This window comes from Glycine max, chromosome 7 (assembly GCF_000004515.6).
Source record: "Glycine max cultivar Williams 82 chromosome 7, Glycine_max_v4.0, whole genome shotgun sequence".
Classification (NCBI taxonomy): Eukaryota; Viridiplantae; Streptophyta; class Magnoliopsida; order Fabales; family Fabaceae; genus Glycine; species Glycine max.
Genome location: NC_038243.2, coordinates 9,804,339 through 9,829,218, shown reverse-complemented (window position 1 = coordinate 9,829,218; position 24,880 = coordinate 9,804,339). Strand labels below are relative to the sequence as shown.

At 32.4% G+C, this 24,880-nt stretch overlaps 1 protein-coding gene and 1 pseudogene across 1 annotated transcript; one reads left to right on the top strand and one right to left on the bottom strand.

Annotated features, from left to right (window-relative positions):
• The first annotated feature begins 3,002 nt into the window (after positions 1-3,002).
• Positions 3,003-5,499, top strand: LOC106799340 (cell division cycle-associated protein 7-like; annotated as a pseudogene).
• Positions 5,500-9,953: 4,454 nt separating this feature from the next.
• Positions 9,954-11,023, bottom strand: LOC100780503 (NDR1/HIN1-like protein 10). Its single transcript, XM_014777910.2, has one exon. The coding sequence runs from the start codon at positions 10,770-10,772 to the stop codon at positions 10,155-10,157; it is 618 nt and encodes a 205-aa protein (XP_014633396.1). The 5' UTR covers positions 10,773-11,023; the 3' UTR covers positions 9,954-10,154.
• Positions 11,024-24,880: the final 13,857 nt, after the last annotated feature.

Below are 24,880 nucleotides of genomic sequence, written 5' to 3'. Positions count from 1 at the left end.
ATTTCAGCTCCTCTTTCATAGCATTGACTCACTTGTCATTCTTCAAGGCTTCTTCGAAACTCACAGGTTCAGCATCTGCATATAGGGAAAAGTGTACAATATCACCTTCATCTGTGATTTGGCTGTCTTTCATGACTTCATAATCTTTCAACATTTGTGAGGGTTGCATAACCCTTTAAGACCTCCTGGTTCCTCCTTCAGTGTTCCTTGTAGGCAGTTCATCAGTAGTGTCACTCAATTCTTTTGGAATGATTGAATCTACCAGAATCTTGGTTGTATTGTTTATAGGGTCCTCCTTCCACTCATATTCCTTTAGTTCATCAAATATCACACCTCTGCTCACAGAGACCTGCTTTGACCTTGGATCAAGTAGCTTGTAACCTCCAGTTGCATGATAGCCTATAAGGATCATTTGTTCACCTTTTTCATCCAGTTTCTGCCTCAACTGCTCAGGGACATGCTTATAACAAAGTGAACCAAAAATTCTGAGTTGATTCACTTTTGGTTTAGTACCAGTCCAAGCTTCTTCAGGTGTCACTCCTTTCAGTCTCTTGGTAGGGCATTTGTTAAGTATATAGACTGTTGTTGCAGCTGCTTCACTCCATAGGAAATGAGGTAGCTTCTTAGTCTTCAACATGCTCCTCACCATATTCAGGATAGTCATATTTCTTCTTTCAGCAACACCATTGTGTTGTGGTGTATAAGGTGGAGTGAACTCATGAGTGATACCTGCCTCATCACAAAACTCAGCAAATTCCTTGGAGGTGTATTCACCACCTCCGTTAGTTCTTAATGTTTTTATACAGTGGCCACTACATTTTTCTACTGAGGCTTTATATTTTTTGAAAATTATAGGAACCTCATTTTTCTTCTTGATTATATAAATCCAAGTCATTCTAGTCAAGTCATCTATGAATGTTACAAAGTACTTGTTTCCTCCTAGGGATTCAACCTGAAGAGGACCACAAACATTTGAATAGATCACCTCCAATTTATGTGTTGACTTTACTGGTACAAATTTCTGAAATGCATTCCTTGGTTGCTTGCACTCTAGGCATTCTCTGCAGTTATCTGTCATCTGTCTCAAGTGAGGTATTCCTTGAGCCATTCTGTGCAGTTGACTCAAATCCTTGAAATTCAAGGGTCCAAATCTGTATTGCCACAACCATTCCTCTCTACATGTCTCAGCCTGCAAGCAATTGTGTTTCATGACTTGAATACCAACCTTAAAAGTTCTATTCCTGTTGAATGGAGCTTTGATGATCAACCTTTTGTCCTTGTCATAGATCTTCATTTCTTTGTCCTCCATCACCATTCTGTATTTCTTATCAAGTAGTTGGCCAAGACTTAGAAGATTGCATCTCATGTTTGGAACATAGAGCACATCCTCAATGTATGACACTGTACCATCCCTTCTTTTAATCACAACCTTGCCATGACCTTCAACTCTAATAGTGCTGTCATCTGCAAATCTGACCTTGTGATTTACTGACTCATCAAGGCTAACAAACCAGTCCTTGTGACCAGTCATATGTGTTGAACATCCTGTGTCCAAGTACCATTGATCTTTTGCATCAGCTCCAGTCTTTGTTATGACCATCAACAACACTGGTTCAGTGTCAGAAACAGCTCCTGTGGCTAATTGTGCTTCATCATCAGCATTTTTCTCCTTATACCAGCATTCTTCTGCATAATGACCTCTTTTTCCACAATTGAAGCATTCAACATTTCTTTTATCCCATTTCTTTTTGCCTCCTCTTCCACGAGTACCAGAACCACCACTTCTTTTACTGCAGTTATCTCCACTTCTTTGATCAGGTTGAGGTTTACCTTTATCTTTGGAGTAACCTCCTCTACCTCTCGTGTTCTGGAATCTCCCTCTTCCTTTCTTGCCTCTGCGATTATCAGAACCACCATTTCTTGATTGATGGTGTGCTTGCAGTGCTTGTTCTGTAGCCTTATCATTTGCTCTTTCTTGCAATCTTTGTTCATGTGCCTCAAGTGATCTTTGTAATTCATCAACAGATAATGATTCCAAGTCCTTTGATTCCTCAATTGCAACCACAATGTGATTGAATCTTGGATTCAGGGTCCTCAGAACTTTCTCAACTAACGTCAGATTAGTAATTGTATCACCACAACTAGTGATTGAATTTGCAAGAACCTGCAATCTTCCAAAGTAATCTCCAATGCTCTCGGTCTCTTCCATCTGCAGCAATTCAAATTGCCTTCGAAGAGTCTGAAGTCTCACCTTCTTGATCTTATCAGCTCCTGCATAAGCCTTGTTCAGAATGTCCCATGCTTCCTTTGCGGATTTAGCATTTTCGATTTTCTCAAAGTGAGAATCATCGACACATTGATGCAAGATCACCAAGGCTTTGCAGTCTTTCTTCTTCAGATCCTTGAATTCAGTCTTCTGCAAATCTGAGGCTCCCTCTTTAGGAATTTCTATTCCATTCTCAATCACACCGGTCAAGTCTTGAAATCCAAGCAAGACTTTCATTTGCACACTCCATCTGTTGAAGTTCTTGCCGGTTAGAATTGGAAGATTTAAGGGAAAAGGACCATTCGAAGCCATGATTGGAGAATTGGTCTCTTTTTCGAACCTAGCTCTGAAATACCACTGTTAGAACTTCCTGTTCTTGCGCACACACACGCACAAAGAGGTAACTTGAGGAAGGAGAAAAGTGAGAGAGGTTTAGAGAGAAGCAAAACTAACAAATAAGGAAAATGAAAGAATCTGAAAAAATTATTATTGAAAGAACAATGAAAACAGTATTTATAAGAGGGACAGAGACTGAATTGTATTTTGCATTTTGGCCCCTCACTAACAACTTGATTGCATCATTATTAACTAACCAACTAACTTCCTATATTAGAAAGACTTAACCAACAAAGTCAGAATTACTATCATTTCTAACAGAAAGTGAAAAGTGTAATGTTACATTATTACGAGTGAAGTCTCAGAAGAAGAGAATTGGGAGAGTGAGAGAGAAAGCAAAATGCGAGTATGAAGCTCTCAGAAAGGCTCGCATGTTAGAGAATCAGGCTTCAGTTGGAGTCTTTGGGTGTTGTGAATACCGTTTCTCAGCTCCGACAACAAGCCAAGAAACAACAACAACAACAACCTCGTACTTACCAAAAAAAACTGTACGGTCTCACCCCTTTGCGCTACTCTCAGCGAATCAGCAACAACCTTACGCCGCCACCTTCTTAGTCTCAGCATTCCACACCCATCAAACAAGGTTTAAGCTTTTTTCTTTACTCTTCTTGTCTCTCTTTTCTGGAACAACCTCCTAAATATCACACACACCTTTCCCCTCTTAAAGGACTAGTATTTTGCATCACCACTTCAATCCTTCAAATGCAAGGAAGAATAATTTGTACCTTTGGAAGACTAATATAGTGAATTTTTTTAATGTTTGAAGGACTAATTTAGTGACACTCTAATCTTTGTAGGATCAAATTAAAGGTACAATTATTTTGATCCTCCAAAACATACATGTCACATGACATTTCTGCAACAATATTGGTTCTTCATTTGAAAATTAATGCCATTAGTTTTTTCCTCCTTCATAAGGAATCATTTTGCATCATTCTCTATTTTTGAAAGACTAGTATGTATCATGTATTTTATAAGTGAAGTAGCATGTGACCACTAGGCGTATATATTTGGAAGACCATGATTGCTATTTACTCTTTCTTCAACCACTGCTTGTTTTGGTAACTTTTTCTGTGAATTGTGACAGAGAAGAAGGTAACTTTGTGTGAAGTGAAAAAAGAGGAGCAGAGGCCTGCCAATGTTCCTTTCATAAACCTAAGCAATGTAGATCTTCAGCTTTCAGCAGAGAATTCTGCTCGGCGGTGTGATAGCAAGGACAGAGGTAGTGTCTACAATCCAATTTTGGGGATATGCTGCCATTTTTGCAGGTCCATTTTCTCACTCCCTTTTGTTTGTTAACAACTGGAGATTAATTTAATGTTTTACTAATCCTTAGTCACAAATTTACATAGTTTGTTATTGGGATATAAGGCTCAAAGTTTGGTGGTATATGCTTTATATTAGAAGATAATATTAGTTTGTTATTTGGGGTATAAGGTTCACGGTTTGGTGGTATATGCTTTATATTAGAATTGGGGTATAAGGTTCACAGTTTGGTAGTATATGCTTTATAGTATAAGCTTATATTAGTTTGTTATTTGGGGTATAAGGTTCTTGTGGTATATGCTTTATATTAGAAGCTAATACAAAATGATGATACTGTTTGGTCATTGCCAACAATTTGACATATATCCAATCTGGTCAATGTAGAGAAATTTCCTAATAGGTAATGGGTTTAATGTGGAGCTATATATATAAACAAGTGTAATAGTATTTGGTATAGCTGATGATGATGATGATGAGTTGATGACATTGCGATGTAACACTAAAACACAAATGCAGGCAAAAGAAATTGTGTGGCGAAGAAGACTGCAAGAGATGTGGCAATTTTGATGTGAAAGAACCATGCCTAGGTCAGATTTAAAAAGTCTTATTTTGAGTTCTTTTTTTGCTTTAGTTCCACAATGTTTTAACAGTTTGACAATGATTTCCTAACAGGAAAGACTGATTGTTCTGTCTGTCACTCTAGCACTGGTGTTTTTTGTAGAGCCTGTCTCAAGATTTGATATGGTGAAGGTGAGAAAAAATAGTTCAGCCAACGATAAGGGGCAGCTAAACAAGGCAAACAAATTAAAATTGCATTAAGAAAAATCCTTGGTTTCACATTAACTTTGGTTGTACAGTAAGGGTATTCATGACTTAGCTTTTGTTAACTAATATTAAGTCCACCCTTGGCCAATCTTAAGAGCTTGGTTTTATATTTGTTTGATATATAGTAGTATAATATATTTAATTGAAATAGTTTTAGTTGTCCCACCCTCATACCTGCATCTAGAGGTTATATGTTATAAAGTTATTGCTTATTTTTCATTCTTTTTGACATAAAAACTATCTTATGTTATAAAATTTGTTTCATCATAAAGTTGTAAGTTATGCTTTGAACTCAATAGTGAGATATTCTAAAATATAACAAGACTTATTAAAAATTACTCATGTTGGTAGTCTGAAATTGTTCACTATTGTTCTGTTTTAGAAATAGAGGAAGTGAGAAAGAACAAGGGATGGATGTGCCCTCATTGCATAGAAGCAAAAGGAATAAACCCTCACTGGATATGTAACAGGTAGAGCCATTAAACTTTACCTCCTACTTAATTATTTGGGTTTTGATTGTGTAAATATAATAGTGGGCAGAATTCCTTAAGAGTTAAGACACATTAAACTACAAGATGTAGAGAATATAGAGGACACATTAAACTACAAGATGTAGAGAATATAGAGGTAGAACTATTAAATACGTAGAGAATTTATTTTGATCTGATTCAAGATGTTGTCTCCTTTTTATGTAGTTCAATATGCCTGAGGAACGAAAGATGCCTCCAACTGGAATAGCATATTAATTTCTTCAATGTTAATATCTTTGTACTGAGTGTGGTACGTTTTCTTTAATCAGTGGCAGATCTACTAATGGAAGAACTTAAAAACTTTGGAAAATGTAAGATCTAGACTAGATGTAATCAACAGTTATTTTCTAACTTAGTAGAACTTACTTTGTTAACATCCAAGAGCGAAGTTAGACTTGTAGTGTCACTCATTTGCTTTTGCAACGTTTTCTAGTGGCACTCCTTAGACTTCTAGTGTCACATTTTTTTTCTTTGTAAGAAAAAACACTCTATTTATATGTAACCCGTGTTGTACCTATATCAGTCTCTTGTAGTTTTAGATGCAAGAGAACAGACACTGTCACAGTGAACGATTTCTTACTGTTGACAATAACATGCTAGTGTGGTGCTTATATTCGAAATATCCAATTGGGTCATGAATCATTGCCTACGTGGTTTCCCAGGAAAGTAGCAATTCAGAATCTTCACAATGAAATACTTATTAATTAGCATTACGTCATTCGGTGTTCTTGAAAAAGATGAAAAAAAAAAAAACAACTTGAGTACTTTATTATATGATAGAGAATATATATATTTTTGGAATGATTAAGAACTAGCACATAGTCATAATCATACAGTCATTTAGCTCCTATGCTTTAATGTTTAATCAAATGCATGAGCTTAATCCTTATCATGTAGAGGGTTATAATTGACAAAGATGGAAGATGGAACAATAATTAAATATTCAAATTGAAATGAATTCATTTGAAGAATGAGAATAAAAATGATGTGTAAATATAGGTCGATTGATACCATTTCCCAACAAACTTGCATAAAATTCCCAATTGTGAAGAAATTAATTATTTCATTTTTTTGACTTTTTAAACTCAATCGATAACATGTCGCATCTAAATATTCCTACTGCTTTGAAAATCATTCATTAATATATATAATTTCATACAAGGCTAGTCGTGAGACTTAGAGGAACATTGGTTGGTCAAGTGACATCCCATGTAAAATTCTATATAATCTGCGTGTGTGTGAATTCTAATTTACCAATTAAAACTGAAATAACATATAAACAGCAGTCTGGAAAATCGAAGTCATACATAACATGAGAATTTTTCTTTATTTTTGTATACTTATATATATATATATATATATATATATATATATATATATATATATATATATATATATATATATACTTATGTATATATATGCATGTAACACTTTTACATAGCACTGCAGATTGAGGTAATGGAAAAATTGTGCACAAATTAACTGACAGCAACAGCTCAAATATCCATATATCCAGGGGTTAAAGAGGTTTCATAACAGGAAGCTCTGGTTATGGATTCAGTGATTTTAAGGGGTAAAAGTTAAGTAGTTTTCTCTCATTTTAGGCCATTAGATCAATCTTACTGTTTACACATCTGTCACCTGTTGTAAAAGAAATTTTTGTGATGATATAAAACTGCTAGAATACAACTAAATATAAAAACCATATTAATTTCAAAGTAAAAAAAAAAAAAAAGTGATCTAGTCATATAATGTCATAAGACTTATTTTGTCACATTAAATTATTAAGTTTAATTTTTTATTTTATTTTTCAATTAAAGCCTATAAACCTTTTTGCCACAAAATTCGAGCTATCAAATTGATTTAATGAAATAAGGTGAAGAAAAGACACCGTGACTTTTCCTGGTTAATGGTAATGTAACTAAATGCATTTCCATCTGCTTGGACTTTAGCATCACGATCTGAAAAGAAATAAGCAGCACTGCATCTGGTGACACTAAAAGGAGGTGCTGTTTTATCATTAAAAATCAAAGGAACCTTCAAACGGCGACACTGCACGACTGGTGGATGGAAACGATTACTCTTGAACAACCTTCCAAACTTGGCCCGGATTCTAAGATCAAAATCCACAGTCAAGTCATTGTAAATCCCAACACTTGTCTAAGGGTATTTGAAGGGTATAGACGTTGATGGTTTAGGCGTGTGGTTTGTTGATTGATCTTTTCTGGGAGATTTCCCTGCAAAATATAATACAAGTGCACCGAGGCATTGACTTTTGAAGCCGAGTAAAGAAAAATTCTTCAATATATAGTTTGATTAACAACTAGGAAACGTGGAGATGAGAGTACACAATATAAAATGTGATGAAGAAATTGTGTCTGTATTAAGACATCTGGTAAAAAAATATTTAATATATCATATTAAGTGTTTTAAATTATAAAAAAAGCATTGATTAATTTTTTAACTTTTAACCTAATAAATACTTTCGTAAAAAAAACCTATTAAATACTTTCTTTAATAATTTGTTATTTTTCACTACTTATCATGCATGTGTCAATTGATAGATACATGCATCTCAAAAGAAAAATTCACTATGGTACAATAGGGACAAAAAAGTCCACCTGATCTTACGGGTATCTATAAAATTATTTACAAGTCAAAAGAATAATTATCTACATATTGAGATTAGGTATGGAAAACGAATATTTATATGTAAATTTACATAGATATGAGTGCAGGTATGAATATTATAATACTCACTCCTCTTGTTATGTACATGTCACATATACACACACATAAATTATCCATGATATTCAAGTTTAATTAGAGTTTTTATTAAGCGATTAGAATATTAACTTTAGGAATCATAATGTTAAATTATTATTTTTGTAATTTTTGTGTATTGACTTGAGTTTAGACAACTCAGGATTATGTATTAACTTGACTTGATTTATTAACTTTATACATTAGTGTGAGTTGCAAGTGTGATTATGAGTATATAAGTATCTAATAGAAACAAGATGAGGGTTAAAGTTACTATCTGTCAAGCTATGAGACCGGGTATGAAGATTTTTTTAAAACACAGGTATGAGAATCAACACTATAAGATCCTATCCAAAACCCACCTATTGTCATCCCTAGCCATGTATGTAGGGATTTGGGAATTTGAGTAGCTCGCACAATATTTTAGGTTCAAACTTTAAAAAATAAGTTAACTTTATATTTTATTAGGATCATTTTGAGTTCTTTTATTATTATTTTTGGTTAAATATAATTTTGATTTCTTATTTATATATTTTTATTATATTGTGGTCTTTTAAGTTTCATTTTTTTATTTTGGCCTTTAAAGTGTAATTATTATGCTAAATTGGTAATTTTTAAGGATGAAAAAGTGTATTCGAACCCTGCAGATATTCCAAAAATATTCACAAATGGATAGGATAAATACTTAAGTTGCAACTGTGACACAAGATTGTGGTTCTATAAAACTAAAATGTGCCTTGGTTCATGTTTGTCGGTTTATCTAAAATCTTTAAAAATATATGTTAGACTTTCAAATAGGACAAACTAAGTCTTAAAAATGAATCTACAATAAAATAAAACAAACTCAAGTTTTGTAAATCTGAGCTAAGTTAGATTAAAGTTTAGTTAGGTTTACTTAAGTATTTATTTTATATTAGTATTTAATTTAAAATTTAAATTTTCCCATTTAGGTTTTTAACCCCAATAATTTTGTCTTTTTTCCTTACTTACGTGACACTCATAATATGATATTTTTTGTTGACAACTACTTTCTAATGCCAGCAATTATTTGTCACGCCAGCTATTTTTAGGAATTTTTATAACCGCATGGATCCATTAGAAAAAAAATGATCATATGAATTGAAAGTACATTTAAGTTAAAATTATTTTTTAATTGAGATTACTACAAGTAAATAATAAATTGAATTTTTTAATTAGTGCAAAATTAACTATTTTTTCTTATAGTTAAATCAGAAATATTTTTATAAGAGATTTTTATATGAAAGAAGGTAATTTTGGATAAGGACGGCTGTCTTCGGATTAATTTATAAAATAATTAAGAACTAACATGAGGTTAATGTTTAATCAAATGCATGAGGTTAATCCTTATCATGTAGAGGGGTTATTGACCAACATGGAAGATGGATGAACGATAATTAAATATTTAAATAGAATATTGAAATAAATTCATTTGTGAAAATAAAAAGATGTGTAAATAGGTCAATTAAAACCATTTCCAAACGACAAGTTTCATATAAAATTCCCAGTTGTGAAGAAATTAATTATTCCATTTTTTTTTACTTTTTAAACACAGACAACATGTCGCTATTAAAATGTTCCTACTATTATTGCCATTTATGAATAAAAAAAATGTCATACAAGACCAGTTGATGTTGATGCTTTAGAGGAAAATTGGCTGGTGAAGTTTACGTTGATGGGAATGATATATCCATGACAAATTCTATATAATTGGCGTGTGTGAATTCTCGTTTACCAAAAGATGCAATTCTCAAGTTTCCACCTCTCTCCACGTATGTATCTACTTTTGGAAATTAAAAGTAAACATTACAGTATATCATCAATCACAATCATGGGGACTACAAAGAAATGAACAACAACCAGCTGAAATATCATATAACATAAGAAAATCAAAATGATACATAAATTGAGTATTTTCCTTTATTTTTTGTATACAACATACATGAGAGTGTTTTTATATGTTATGGTGTATATATATCCATGTAACACCTTTACACATCTCTCTGCAGATTATTTTTAATGGAAAAATTGTGTACAGATTAACTGACATGGTCAACTGATTATAGAGGTTTCATATCAGCCTGCAGCTCCTATCCATCAACATCAGGCGCATCACGATCTGAGAAGAAAGAAGCACTTTTGCATCTGGTGACACTAAAAGGAGGTACTGATTTACCATTAGAAATCAAAGGAACCCTCAATCGGCGACACTGAACAATGGGTGTATTGAAACGACTACTCTTGAACTTTCCATACTTGGCTCTGATTCTAAGATCAAAATCCACAGCAAGGTCCTTGTAAATCCCAACACTTGTCTCATCTTTATACTCACCAAGTTGTTTAGATTTGAGCTTAATCACCCTCTGCCCTTCAAACACTGCTTGAAGGAAGGTTGTGTTCTTGTGGCCTTGGTCAAAGGGTGTTAAGCTCACCCAACCAAAAGCATTATCTTTGTACCAAGAAATTACTGTGATCCTCCTATAGTACACTATGGTGTGCTTGTTGGGGTTTCTCACTGTGACGTTGACCTTCAAGTTGTAATACAAAGTGTTGTTGCTTGTGAGGTTGAATTGTGTTAGGGAGGCATCGGTTACATGGAACTTGACACTTGAGGGTGAGATGCAGACGATGATGGAAATTATGAACATGAAGAAGAGGGTGATGATTATGCAGCAGGTGCAGGCGATGAAGCGGTTTCTGCAACACATGTGATTGATTGGTAGGAAAAGAAGGTTTAGGTGAATGATGAAAGATGGTATGTCATTTTTTCCCACCTATATATGGGTATTTGAAGGGGTTTAGTATTGATGATTTGGGCTTGTGGTTTGTTTGATTGAGGTTTTCTGAGAGATTTCCTTGTAAAATACAGTACAAGTGCATAGAATGTCATTGGCTTTTTAATATTGAACGCCGAGTAAGAAAGAACTGTTCGATTGTTTGATTCACAAGTAACAAGGAAACCACAATTTGGTCGACGAGTTAGACGTATATATAAAAATATTATGTGAAGAAATAAGGATGCGACTGGGTTGTTTCTTTTTTTGTTTTTTATTTTTATTTTTTTTGCACACGCATGTTTTTTTCTTAATTATCTGAACCATAGATTAATTTTACTTATTGTTGGCGACTTATTATTAATTAAAAAAAAATTACACAGTAAAAAATAAATCATTTTTCTTTATGTAAATATAAACATAATGATGTTACATTTTTAAGTTGGGTTGACTAGGTTGTGTTAAAAAAATAAAATAAAAATGAAAGAAATAAATAAGAAGATGATGTACAATCTTGAATTAAATAACAAAATAATAGTAGTAAAATAATTTGAATTGACACTATATAAATCAACAATACACTATATCATGCAATAAAAACAAGGAAAAAATAAATTAGGGAAAAAATATTTAACCTGGGTTGGAGCGCGCAAACATTATCCTTAGAGAGAAAACGCTCCCACTGCAGTAGGAAAATTTGATTGCGCTTCTCTCCCAAAATACGACAACCTGTTGGTTCCGATCGTGTGCAGTGAAATGATCTCCAAACCTTCTGAACATCAACTCTCTTGCTCTCAAAAAATAAGTTTTTTATAGGAAAATGAAGAGAATTTTTTTTTTAGGAGAATCAAACTAGATTGTATTTATGCAAAAATAAAATATGACCGTTGGAAATCAACATACGGTTGTCACAATAAATGTAACAAACTAGTTGACTCATTAAAACAAAATCTTAAGAAAATCTAAAATAAATATTTTATTTTATAAAATAGAATTAATATAATTAATATATATTTATAAATCTTAAATTAAAACAAAAATATTTACCAGCATTCCCCCACATAATTTAAAATTTTAAAATATATTTTCTAAAAGATAATTTGTATAGAAACATAAGAGAAAGAGCATGTGATATTGTATTTCAGTATAAGGAACCTTTCGGGTTTGAGCCTTATACCTAGTGTTTATGAACTTCCACCCGAGAAAAATGTAGTGACTTAATTGTCTTGAATTACATATTCTTTAACCGAACTTTAGTACATAACCCCTACAATATTGGCGTTCAATTAGGTTCTAATCAGTGATAGCGCGTTACACGACCTTGCGCTTGTATCTTGTTTCGTGAGTGTCACTTAGAGATTAGCTCATATCTCACAGTGGCAGCCCCACCACCACACTCACTAGGTGAATCCTCAAAGAGTGGGTTATGACCCCCTCCCCTACAATAATTATCATCGGATTCATTAAGAGGTATTTTTTTATACCAAAAATACACATATAAATACCTCAACCTTAATATTGCCACAATTTATAATACACCTTGTCATAGGAATGAGAAACGGATCAGCTCCGCCAAATTTCATTTTGGTGTACTTTAGTCAACAAACAATTTCGTTGTTACCCGTTGAATTTCATCCATGGGATCATCGATCACATGGAGATGATGTCCATTGTTGTAACTAAATAATGAGCTTTAGTCTCATTTTCCTCTACGACTCAAGTACTTGTTGACGCGTCAACCCTTTTGTAAGCGGATCCATAATATTATTTTTTGACCTGACAAAGTTAAGAGAAATGACACCATGAGAAATCAAATTTCTTATAGACTTATGTCTCACTCTTAAGTGTCTTCTTTTTTCATTAAAATTTTGCTAGTCACTTTAGATATAACAGTTTGACTATCACAATACATTGGAATTGGAGGTATACGCTTATTCAACAATGACTAATCACATAATACATTTTTAAGAAATTTAGCCTCACTAGTACCAGTATTTAAAGCAATAATTTTTGTTTTCATGTGAAATAATAATTTGTCTAATAGATTTTCATAATATTGCACAACCAGCTAAAGCAAAGACATAACCACTTGTCAATTTTATTTCATCATAATCAGAACTTCAATTTTGTATCACTAAATCCTTCAATTACTTTCCAATCTACCAACTGCATATGCAATATCAGACAGGCCTAGAGAAGTTTGTCAAATGCAATAAAGAACCGATACTTTGAGAATATTTATGTGAAGAAATTTCTTTACTCAAATTTTTCTTTAACTTGATGGATGAGTCAAGGAGTAAAAGCATGTTTCGCATCAAAATAATTAAACTTCTTCAATAATTTTTCAGCATAATAAGATTGGGTAAAAGTCATGCCATCATTTTTCTTTATAAGCTTAATTCTCAAAATCACATCTACTTGATCAAGGTGTTTTATGTCAAAGTTTCTAAACAATAAGGACTTCACATCATTTATGAAATGCATATTACTACCAAATATCAATATATCATCTAGATACAAACATAAAATGACACATCAATTATCATCAAATTGTTTCACTTACACACATTTATCACTATCATTAATTTGAAAATCATATAAAAGAATAACTTAATCAAACTTTTGTGTCATTGCTTAGGAGCTTGTTTCAAACCATATAAAGATTTAATGATTTATTTTTTAAGGAAAAAGATTTTCAAAGAAAGTGATATCTCTAGATTACATAATAGTAACATTAGAAATTTCAGTCACTTTTGAATTAACAACTAAAAATCTATAAGTAGTATTATGTAAAAAAATATCCAACAAAATACAATTAACATTTTTTTTTCAATTTTCCTTTTCTTATTAACAGAGATGTTAACCTTTACTAGACACCCTCACACTTTAAGATATTTCAAATTTGGTTCTCTTTTTCTCCATAGCTCATAATTTTTTTTTTTAAATTATAAGATACCATATCAAGAAAATGACATACAAAATATAAACTTTCACTAAGTGTTCATTTTATTGCTTTGTGTGTTATATTCTCACATGTTTATTATTATTATAACAAGAAGATACATACATAGAGGCAACCAGTCACTAACATGTAACAACAAGATACTTGCAACAATAACAATAACTAAAAAAAAACAAACAACAAACATCCTAATTTTAAAGACATGTAGCGTTCAAAGGAGAATCTGACCAAGTAAAAGATAGTTTTCTAACATATAGGAATGAAATTAGAAGTATGCTTTTAGTTTTTCACATAAACTAATTCTAAAAGCATTTTCTCTTCAAAACCATCATTTATAAAGAAAATATATTTTAAATTTCAAATTATAAGAAAATATTTTTCAACAATCTATCACTAATTTAAAATTTAAGGAGATGAAATAATATAATGAAACATTTTTAATAAAGCATAATACATTGTGTCTTTATCCAATAATTTTTCAGACTTACTATAAAGGGGAGTCAATTATATTCATGACAGATATTTTGGTAAAATAAAATGCTACTGCAGAAAAGACTATGCTAGAAAAAAAATAGATAAATTTTTCTCTCTAAGATTGTTAGAAAAATAAATTAAAAATGAAAGAAATAAATAAGAAGAAGATGCACAGTCTTGGAATTAAATAACAAAGTAACATTAGCAAAATAATTTGAATTGACACCACATAAATCAACAATACACTATATCATACAATAAGAACAAGGAAAAAATAAATTAGGGAAAAAAAATATTTAGTCTGGGTTGAAGCACGCAAACGTTATCTTTAGATAGAAAACGTCCTCACTACACTAGTAAAAAAAATTTGATTGTGCTCCTCTCTGATCGTTGAAAAACCAACCTACAGTTGTCGCACCAAACGTAATAAACTAGTTGACTCATTAAAATAAAATCTTAAAAAAATCTAAAATAAATATTTTATTTTATAAAATAGAATTAATATAATTAATATATATTTATAAATTTTAAATTAAAATACAAATATTTACCAACAGGTTGTTATTTAAAATATATAAGACATAAAAAGTATTAAATATAGAAATCAATTAATTAAAATACAGATATGTAAAAATTAGGTATATGGGTTGCATTATATTTTGCAAGTTAGTCCGATTAACCCACTATGTTTAATAAAATTATTTAAAAAAATAGTTAAAAACTCAAAAAAACTAAAAATGAAAATTAATTAATTTTTTATCACATTATATCAACAATCTTATGGGTCACTTATTTTCCTCTCTTCCTAACTATTTCTCTCAAGGTACTTATACATTTTAAGTGTCTAAGAATCATTTTAATGAGATTTTTTTTTTGAGAAATAGTATATATAATGGACTTCACTACTTAAAAATAATTTTCATTTTAATTCAATTGCTCCAAACATTCCAAATAATTTCCATCATTCCTAACCTCCTCCTTTCTTCCCTACCAAACAAGGGGTAAGGTTGGGTTGTCTATTAAAACATGGGTACCATAGTTTTTATTTTTTATTTTTTTTAATATGAAGTCTTCATGGCTATCTATGATCCATGTGGCTATAAAAAATATCCCTCAATAATTTTCAAACCGACATTGTGGCCTATTATATATATATATATATATATATAATAGCTTTTTGGATCCATTCCCGAGAATTAGGTTTGTTCTTCAAATTTTGATGCCCAACATTCGATGGACTTAATTAAAAAGATTATTTATACTAAATCCTGAAAATGATCTCAGGAATTTGAAAAATTAGAAATTTTTTCGGTACAACATTGTTTTCTTTTTGGGTACATTGAAAAAATAGAGAAAGTGTTATTGAAAAAAAAAAACAACTATAGAAATTGAGGAACACGATTAGAAGTTGCCAAAATTAAAATTAGGTTTAATGATGTTAGTTTCTATGATTTTTTTATAGGCAAAAAGTATTTTACTAATAAACAATTAAAGCACAAGATGTGCCTCAATTTATAGATACAAGATGTGTCTCAATTTAGTTACGTATTTTTAAAATGCTTGTTGTTTGTTACCTCATTTATAACTTTTTGTTTGAATTGATAGTATTAAAAGAAATTAAGAGAAAAAGGTATTTTTTTTTTATTGTTTGGATTTAAATGAGATGAATTGGTTTACGATTGTGCAATTTGCATCCATTCTTCTAAGTTTTGTTTTTCCCAAATTATATAGACGAGATGAAAGAAAAACCATACATATAAAATGAAGCAAGGTCTAATTGGTTAAGATATAAAGAATTTTTAATAAGAATATATTGCTATATCTTCTTACAATATTTTTTTTATTATTTTAAAAAGAAAACACTAATTGAAAAAGGATAAGTGAATTTAATGTATTAAAAATATAAAACGTATTTAACATATATATATATACCAACCTGCCTCCAACGGTCAAAGATGCTATTTGTGGTCAAAACCTAACTCCAACTTAGGTTAAAATCTATGTCAAATTTGATCTAGTCGGCGTGTGTGCCAAGTCTCATTTACCAAGTGCAATGCATGCTCAGTTGATCCTATCTACTTTTTGAAATTAATTAAGATTGAACACATACTGCAGTGTATAGCTTGGGACTACGACTAGTGAATAACGAACTGAAATAATGCATAAAATAAGCAAACCGATCAAAGTAATATATATATATATATATATATATATATATATATATATATATATATATATATATATATTACACACGATTATTTTTACACAATGATGCAAAATGAGATAATGGAAATTAAAATTGTGTACAAATTAACTAACATTGTCAACTCAGATATTCATAGGGTTTAGAGGTTTCACATCATCAGCAGTCTCAAGCATTACTTAACAACCTCACATTCATTAGTGACACTAAAAGGAGGTACTGTTTTACCATTAGAAATCAAAGGAACCCTAAAGCGGGGACACAGAACATAGATTGAGTACTATGAAGCCCGTCATTTCCATATAAAACTTGGCTCTGACTTTAAGTTCAAATCTCACAGCCAAGTCATTGTAAATCCCACCTCTTGTCTCCTCTTTATCAGCAATTTGTTCAGGTTGGAGGCTAATCACATACACTGCATGTTGGAATTTTAATTGAACTTATAAAATATTAAATGAACACTAAAATATATTACGTCAGATTATCAAGAGGTTTTAAGGAATACCTGAATTCATAGAACTTGATCAACATGTAACGGAATCTTACAGCGGTCACAAACAATTGGTTTAATGATCTTCCTCAACCAAATCACCTTTTTCCTTATGAGACCTTCCTTATAGGAGAAACTGTTTCTTGATTTGGTGTCTTGGGGAGCATAACCATGTCTTAGGTTCTAAATCTATTAGAGTTTTCATTATCCCCTAATGGGCCAAACTGGTTTCTGCTCATTAAGCTCATATCAATTTTTGTTAGCAGTTTGATGGACTCATCGAATTAGATCACTTTATATCGAACTCATCTAAATGTAAATAACTAATAAAAATATTATAATATAATATGTAGTCCATATTAATTAATTAGAATTATAAAATACCTAACAATCTCTCACTTGGGCTTCATATTAACCTCAGACATTTATATCACAAAATTCTTTAGGCGCGCAACTGTATGTTATTTACTTTCACACTCCTTTTATCCAATCTGGTCCATCTCATATAGCAATAGGAAACCACTGTAGTTTTCATCACAATTCAGTGTGATTAAGCTACAATGATCATCACTATTACTCATACTCGATGGATAGATCAAATATGGATAAACGGCATGAAAATTACATACAATGTGATCTTAATCATATTTATTTCCTACTAGTCCGAACTTTATTCTTTATAGAGATCAATCCAAAGTGCAATACAAATATTGCACACAAAACAAGCTCAGAATAAAATGATAAACATCAACTTTATTTCTGCAGAAAATCCAAACAATACAAATATATGGAAAACATAAGATATAAAACATAAATGGGACTCCCACTAAACTAAGATATTGTTAGGAACTACACCCATATGAGCAGTGTGCTCATGAAAAACTCTAGATACCAAACCTTTAGTAAGTGGGTCAGCTAGCATGGAATCAGTCCCTATATATTCTATGAAAATTTGCCTATTCTGAACTATTTCCTTCACAACCAGAAACTTGATGTCAATGAATTTTGACTTGGTTGTTCTCTTATTGTTGTTGGAGTAAAGAACTGCAGAGTTATTGTCATGATAAATTTTCAATGGTATTAATGCCATCGACCACACTCAAACTAGTGACAAAGTTTCGCAGCCATATCTCGTGATTAGATGCCTAAAAACAAGCAATGAACTCCACAACCATGGTTGAAGAAGCTACAAGAGTCTGTTTGGCAGACTTCCAAGAGATAGTTCCTTCGACCGACATATATATGTACCCAGAAGTGGAGCGTATGCTGTCTTGACATCCAGCAAAATCAGAGTCTGAGTACCCAATTATCTCCAAATTGTCAGACTTCTGATAAGTGAGCATGTAGCCTTTTGTTCTCTTCAAGTAATGCATTACATGTTTCACTGCCTTACAATGCTACAATCCAGGATTACTCAAGTATCTTCCTAGAACTCCTACGACAAATGCTATGTCGGGATGAGTACAAACTTGAGCATACATCAGACTTCCTATTGCTGACGCATAGGAAATCTTCTGCATTTCAGTTCTTTCAAGGTCATTATTGGGGCATTGTTTGAGACTGAATTTGTCTCCTTTAGCTATTGGGGTATATCTTGGTTTACTATCTTTCATGCCAAATCTATCAAGTAATTTATCGATATAGCTCTCTTGTGACAACCTTATGATACCTTGAGAGCAATCTCGTAGTATCTTAATACCTAACACAAAAGAATCTTGCCCAAGATCTTTCAATTCGAAATTTTTCGTTAGAAAACTCTTGATCTCCTGTAAGAAGCCTATATCTCTGCTATCAAGCATTATATCATTGACATATAATACCAAGAATATGTATTTACTCCCACTGAACTTATGATATACACAATCATCAACTACATTTGCCTCGAAACCATATGAGGTAATGGCTTGATGGAACTTGTAATACCATTGACAGGAAGCCTATTTGAGACCATAGATGGATTTCTTAGTTTGCATACCATAGACATTGAGTCACCTAACACAAATTTTTCTAGTTGCATCATATAAATCGTTTCTTCAATGTCACCATTTAGAAACGTAGTCTTGACATCCATCTAATGTAGCTCTAAGTCAAAATGAGCCACCAGTGCCATTATAGTTCTAAAATAATCCTTTGAAGATATTGGAGAAAAGGTTTCTTTATAGTCAATGTCTTCCTTTTGAGTAAAGCCTTTAGAACTAGACGAGCCTTATTTCTCTCGATATTACCCTTTGAATCCTTCTTGGTTTTAAATACCCATTTACAACCAATAGGTGTCACACCTTCATGCAATTCGACTAGATCCCAAACTTCATTGTCTTTCATAGACTTCATCTTATCCTTCATGGCGTCAATCCATTTTTTAGAGTTAGAATTGCTCATAGCTTGACAGAAGTTGATTGGATCATCCTCTATTAAACCAACAACATCCTCATGTTCTTGGAGAAATATAATATAATCATCTGAGATTGCACTTCTCCTCTCTTTAATGGATCTCCTTAATGACACTTCTTGAAGTTGTTGAGGTTGCTCTAAAGGTATTTGAGGGAGAACTTCATTGTTGTCTTGTTCTGGAACAATGTCAATAGTTTGAACATTGTCTTCTATTACTGGAGTTGTGTTTTGAATAGTAATAGGTACGAGGACTTGATCACTATAAATAACAAGTTTTTCCTCAAAGACAACACTCATTATGTTCTCTTCCTTCCCAAACTCCACTTCCTAAAGAAATCTTGCATTTCCCGTCTCGAAAAAGAATCTTAAGGTGGGATTGTAAAATTTATAGCCCCGAGAGCGTTCAACATAACCAACAAAATAGCAGCTAATTGTTCTTGAGTTCAGCTTTCTCTCATGTGGCCTATAAGGTCGTGCCTCATCCGGACAACCCCAAATGTGTAGATGCTTAATGCCTGGCCTTTTACCAGTTCAAAGTTCATAAGGGGTTTTGTTAACTGCTTTACTTGGCACCCTATTAAGGATGTAAACTACGGTCTTTAAAGGCTTTTCCCCAAAGTGACTCTGGCAAAGAAGAATGACTAATCATACTTCTCACCATATCCTTAAGAGTTCAGTTTCTTTGTTCTGTTACACCATTCATGCTAGGTTTGCCCGGCATAGTGTATTGTGGAACAATTCCACACTTTTTGAGGAAAAATGCAAAAGGTCATAGACGTTGTTCTCTTGATCCATCATATCTTCCATAGTACTCACCACCACTATCAGATTTGATAGCCTTAATTTTCTTTCCAAGTTGAAGTTCAACCTCAACCTTGAAAGTCTTAAAAAACTTCTAGGGATTAAGACTTCTCATGTATCAAATATAGGTAATCGTATCTAGAGTAGTCATCTATGAAAGTAATAAAATATTGTTGTCCATTCCAAGAAGTTGTAGGAAAAGGACCACAAATGTTTGTATGCACTAGTTCTAATACGTCTTTAGCTCTTTCGGCACCTAATTTCCTTATGTTTGTTCGTTTTCCCTTTAGGCATTCACACAGACCTCAAAGTCCGATAAATCCAAAGGGTCAAGAATTTCATCCAGCACAAGTCTCTGAATTCTTCACGCGACATACTTGGGGCACTCTTTCTTCATGTGTCCTGACTTCTTGTAGAAGTAACAGGTAAATTTCTCATCCTTTTTTTGTTTCTTTTGCTAAGAAGTCATTTCCCCAACACCCTTAGTCTTCTTCCTCATCTTACTCTGAGAGGTCGAAGTCAAGTGAGCACTTTTAGTCCTATCTCTTTGCAGCCTCTCCTTCTCTTGCACACAGTGAGATATAAGCTCATTGAGGGACCATTTGTCCTTTTAAGTGAGCAGGAAGCGAGATCAAAACCAAGTGCACGAGTAGGTCTTTACCAAGCTCTAACTTAAGTGACTTGAGTTTTGATGCGAGATTGAACATCTCAATAATGTAGTCCCTTATGTTTCCTTTGCCTTTATACTTCATGGAGATGAGTTTAGCCAAAAGGTTACTTGTTTTCGCCTTTTCATTTTTGGCAAAGTATTGCTCAATTTCCTCAAGGAATTTCTTTGCACTTTGACCCTCAGAAATAAAGCCCCAAAACACCTCTAGAATAGAACACTTCATGATCATAAGGCACATTCAGTTGGACCGATCCCACTTCTCAATTTTTACCTCATTAGAGGTTTCTAGAGTGGAAATGGTTCATTTCGTCCTCAATGCCAAGTCCAAATCCAAACAGCCAAGAACAATTTCTACGATTTCCCTCTAGACCTTAAAATTTGTCCTATTTAGCATTGGGATAAAATTCACTTGGGCGGTAACATTTGCAGCACTGACAATATTAACTAAAGAGAGAACAAAAATTAATAATATGTTCACAAATAATCAAACACGTCATATAAAGTATATATAACAAGACATGCAAATATTTCTCATAACAAATCCATCACAAGATACCCAACACAACATTAATTCTAGTCTTTGGATAGAGAAATTAATTTGTAATTGGTAGTTTCAACGCTATAATCAAATATTGACAATAAGTTCTGTCAAATAATAGTCTTTCTTTGGAATGACTATTATTCTCATGAAAAAAAAAACTTTATAATTGTCACATATTTATTATTGCAGGTATGTTATTGTTGGGCAAAATTGTGTCTTCCTTTGTGTTGGACCTTGTGGCTTCAATAACTTAAGAGGGATAGGCTTAGAATGCAGAAGAAGCAACAACAATCAATTTAATAATTTTCTTTAAACATGAAAGGAAAAATTGATTGCAATAACATAAATGAAATAAGGGAAGAGAGAATGCAAACACAGTTTTATACTGGTTCGGCCATAACCTGTGCCTACGTCCAGTACTCAAGCAACCCACTTGAGATTTCCACTATCTTTGTAAAATCCATTACAAAGTTTGAACCACACAGGGACAACCCATCCCTTGTGTTCAGGAATCCTTTACAACAAGAGACTCACAGTCTCTTAACTAATCTTATTGAGTAAGAAGAATGGAAGAAGAATTCTCTCTTCAAGAGAAGAATATTACAATAAAGATCATGTAGGAATCCTTATAGATTTTGCAAGTGTTTGGCCAAGGATTTCTTTTGAGAGAGCATTTGACAATGAAGTTCTTTTGGAATCTCTCTCATTGTCTTTTGAGAGGATAAGACATTTTTGCCAAGCAAAACTCTCTTTTTAATTTCGTCCCAAGTCACCTATTTATATATAGGCCTTTGATGGCCAGTCAAAATTCAAATGATAAGATGTGACTGTTGGCTATATTCCTTGAAAATCCTCTCTGGTAATCGATTACAGAATTAGTGTAATCGATTACACAGTTGTTTTTCTTGAACAATTGTGACCCTTCATTTAAAATTTGAATTCCCAACATTCAGAGTCTCTGGTAATCGATTACATATGATGTGTAATCGATTACACACTTTCAAACCATTGGTAATCGATTACATGTGCCTTGAATGACTTGAAACCTTTCATTGTGAGGCAAGGCTTGATCATGAAGAAATCTTGAATCAAGGTTTTGTTTGTTGAAACAATCTTGTATCAATCTTGAAGCAAAATGAGCCTTGTTTGATTCTTCTTTTGACATCATCAAAATCATGTATACATACATTCACATTCTCCCCCTTTTTTATGATGACAAACATGTGATTTCTTCTCAACACCATCAAAGCTTGCATGATTTACATTCTCCCCCTTTCTCAAGCAAATTCTTAATTCTTCTTGACATCATCAAAATCTTCGTGATTTACACTTTGGGCCGAGCACAATCCGCATAAATAATTTCATGCTAGCATCCATGCAATTTAATTAAATCAATTTACACAATAGAGGTTACTTTGGCAACATAATGGTCCAATCAATTTAATAAAAATTACTAGACATGCAAATAAATGGAAAGGATTCGTAATGGTTAAATTTGCACCCAATTATGATAGCAGTAAATATTTGAAAACAACGTCATGGTAAACTAATTACACATCCGAAATGAACATACCACAATACTATCACAAATTTATACCAAACACAAGAATATCATAAACTATCAGCCTATTACCGATTCATGAAGAAAAAGCAATTGGAAAAAAACCATAAATTATTCATATAAGACAAAAGACCATTGTCTTATTACTGATTCATATAAACAATATATATATATATATATATATATATATATATATATATATATGAAATTGTGCCACGTACAAAACATCATGATAATGACATACATATAGATTCACAAATCACGCACAATGACCTGATATAAAAATATAAGTCTATATGGCTTTGTAGTCGATGTAAAGAGTTCTTGAAAACCTTATATGTATAAAACAAAAAAAAAAACTTTCTTGCTCACGAAATATATATATTGTTCAAGAAAACCAACGCTGGATACGTAGAACCTTTACCCCAAATAGAATAATATGTAAGCACACGCAACACAAACAAAAATTGTGTACAAACCCATACATCAAATGCATAGGCTTTTTATTCAATTGGAAAAAAAACTTTATGACCATAACACATAAATTTGCGGGTTTTACAATTTTATTGATCGAAATAGTTTCTCCCAAAAATAAAACTAGGATTCGTATAACTAAAACGATCCAAATATAATACATATCAAACAACTTTAAATCCCAATAATCTAACAGTAATGGTGACTCTGATACCACTTGTTGGAATTTTAATTGACCTTATAAAATACCAAATGAGTATCAAAACACATTACGCCAGATTATCAAGAGGTTTTCAGGAATACCGGGATCCATAGAGCTTGATCAACACGCATCGGAATCTTACAGCAGTCACAAACAATTTGTTTAATGACCTTCCTCAACCAAATCACCTTCTTCCTTGTGGGACCTTCGTTTTCTCTTTAGATGGGGAGAGGAGAAACTGTTTCTTGGTTTGTTGTCTTGGGGACCATAACCATGCCTTAGGTTTTAAACCTATTAGGATTTCCATTATCCCTTAATGGGCCAAACTGGTTTCTGCTCATTAAACTCATATCAATTTTTTGTTGGCAGTCTAATGGGCTCATTGAATTAGATCACTTTATATTTAACCCATCTAAATGTAAATAATTAATATAAATGTTATAATATAATATATAACCCATATTAATTAATTAGGAATTATAAAATTCCTAACACTGTGCCATTCAAACACTACTTGAGGGAAGGTTGTGTTCTTATTGTGGCCTTGCTGATCAAAGGGTGCCAAGCTCACTAAACCAAAATCACTACCTTTGCACGAAGCTATAGCTTCAATCTTCGCATAGTGCACTATGACTTTGTTGTTGGGGTTCGTTGTGATGTTGGCCTTGAAGTTGTAATACAAGGTGTTGTTGCTAGTGATAATTGTTGAATTGTGTGGGTGAGGCATCAATTACATGGAACTTGATACCTATGGGATCGATCATGATTAAAAAGATGGAGAACATGAAGGATATGACCGTAAAAATAAGGGTGAACATATGCAGCAGATGCTGTTGATGCAATTGCTCTTGCTACACATGGTGTGATGACTGATTGATAGGACTAGACTAAGGAGAAGTATAGAGATTTCAAAAGATGTCCTTCATTCCAATTTCTAATATGCAATACATCAGTTATATATATTGAGAGGAATGTGCATATAATTGTTTTGATATACATTCAAAGATACAAAGCATCAAGATAACAAAATTTCAAATTTGGATAAATACTCAATTTCATCTTTGAATTTGTAAGGTGTTGATGCTTGAGTCTTGGAAAGATGATAAAAATAAAATTTTGTCCTTAAATTTTTAAATAGAAATCCATCCCACCATAATTTTTTTCCGTTAACCCAAACTGCTAATTCTATGTGACATCGTTGGAGTTATTTGTCATCTTAAATTTTGTTGTCTGTTGTTGACGTAGAGAGACTAATTTATCACTAAAATTTTGA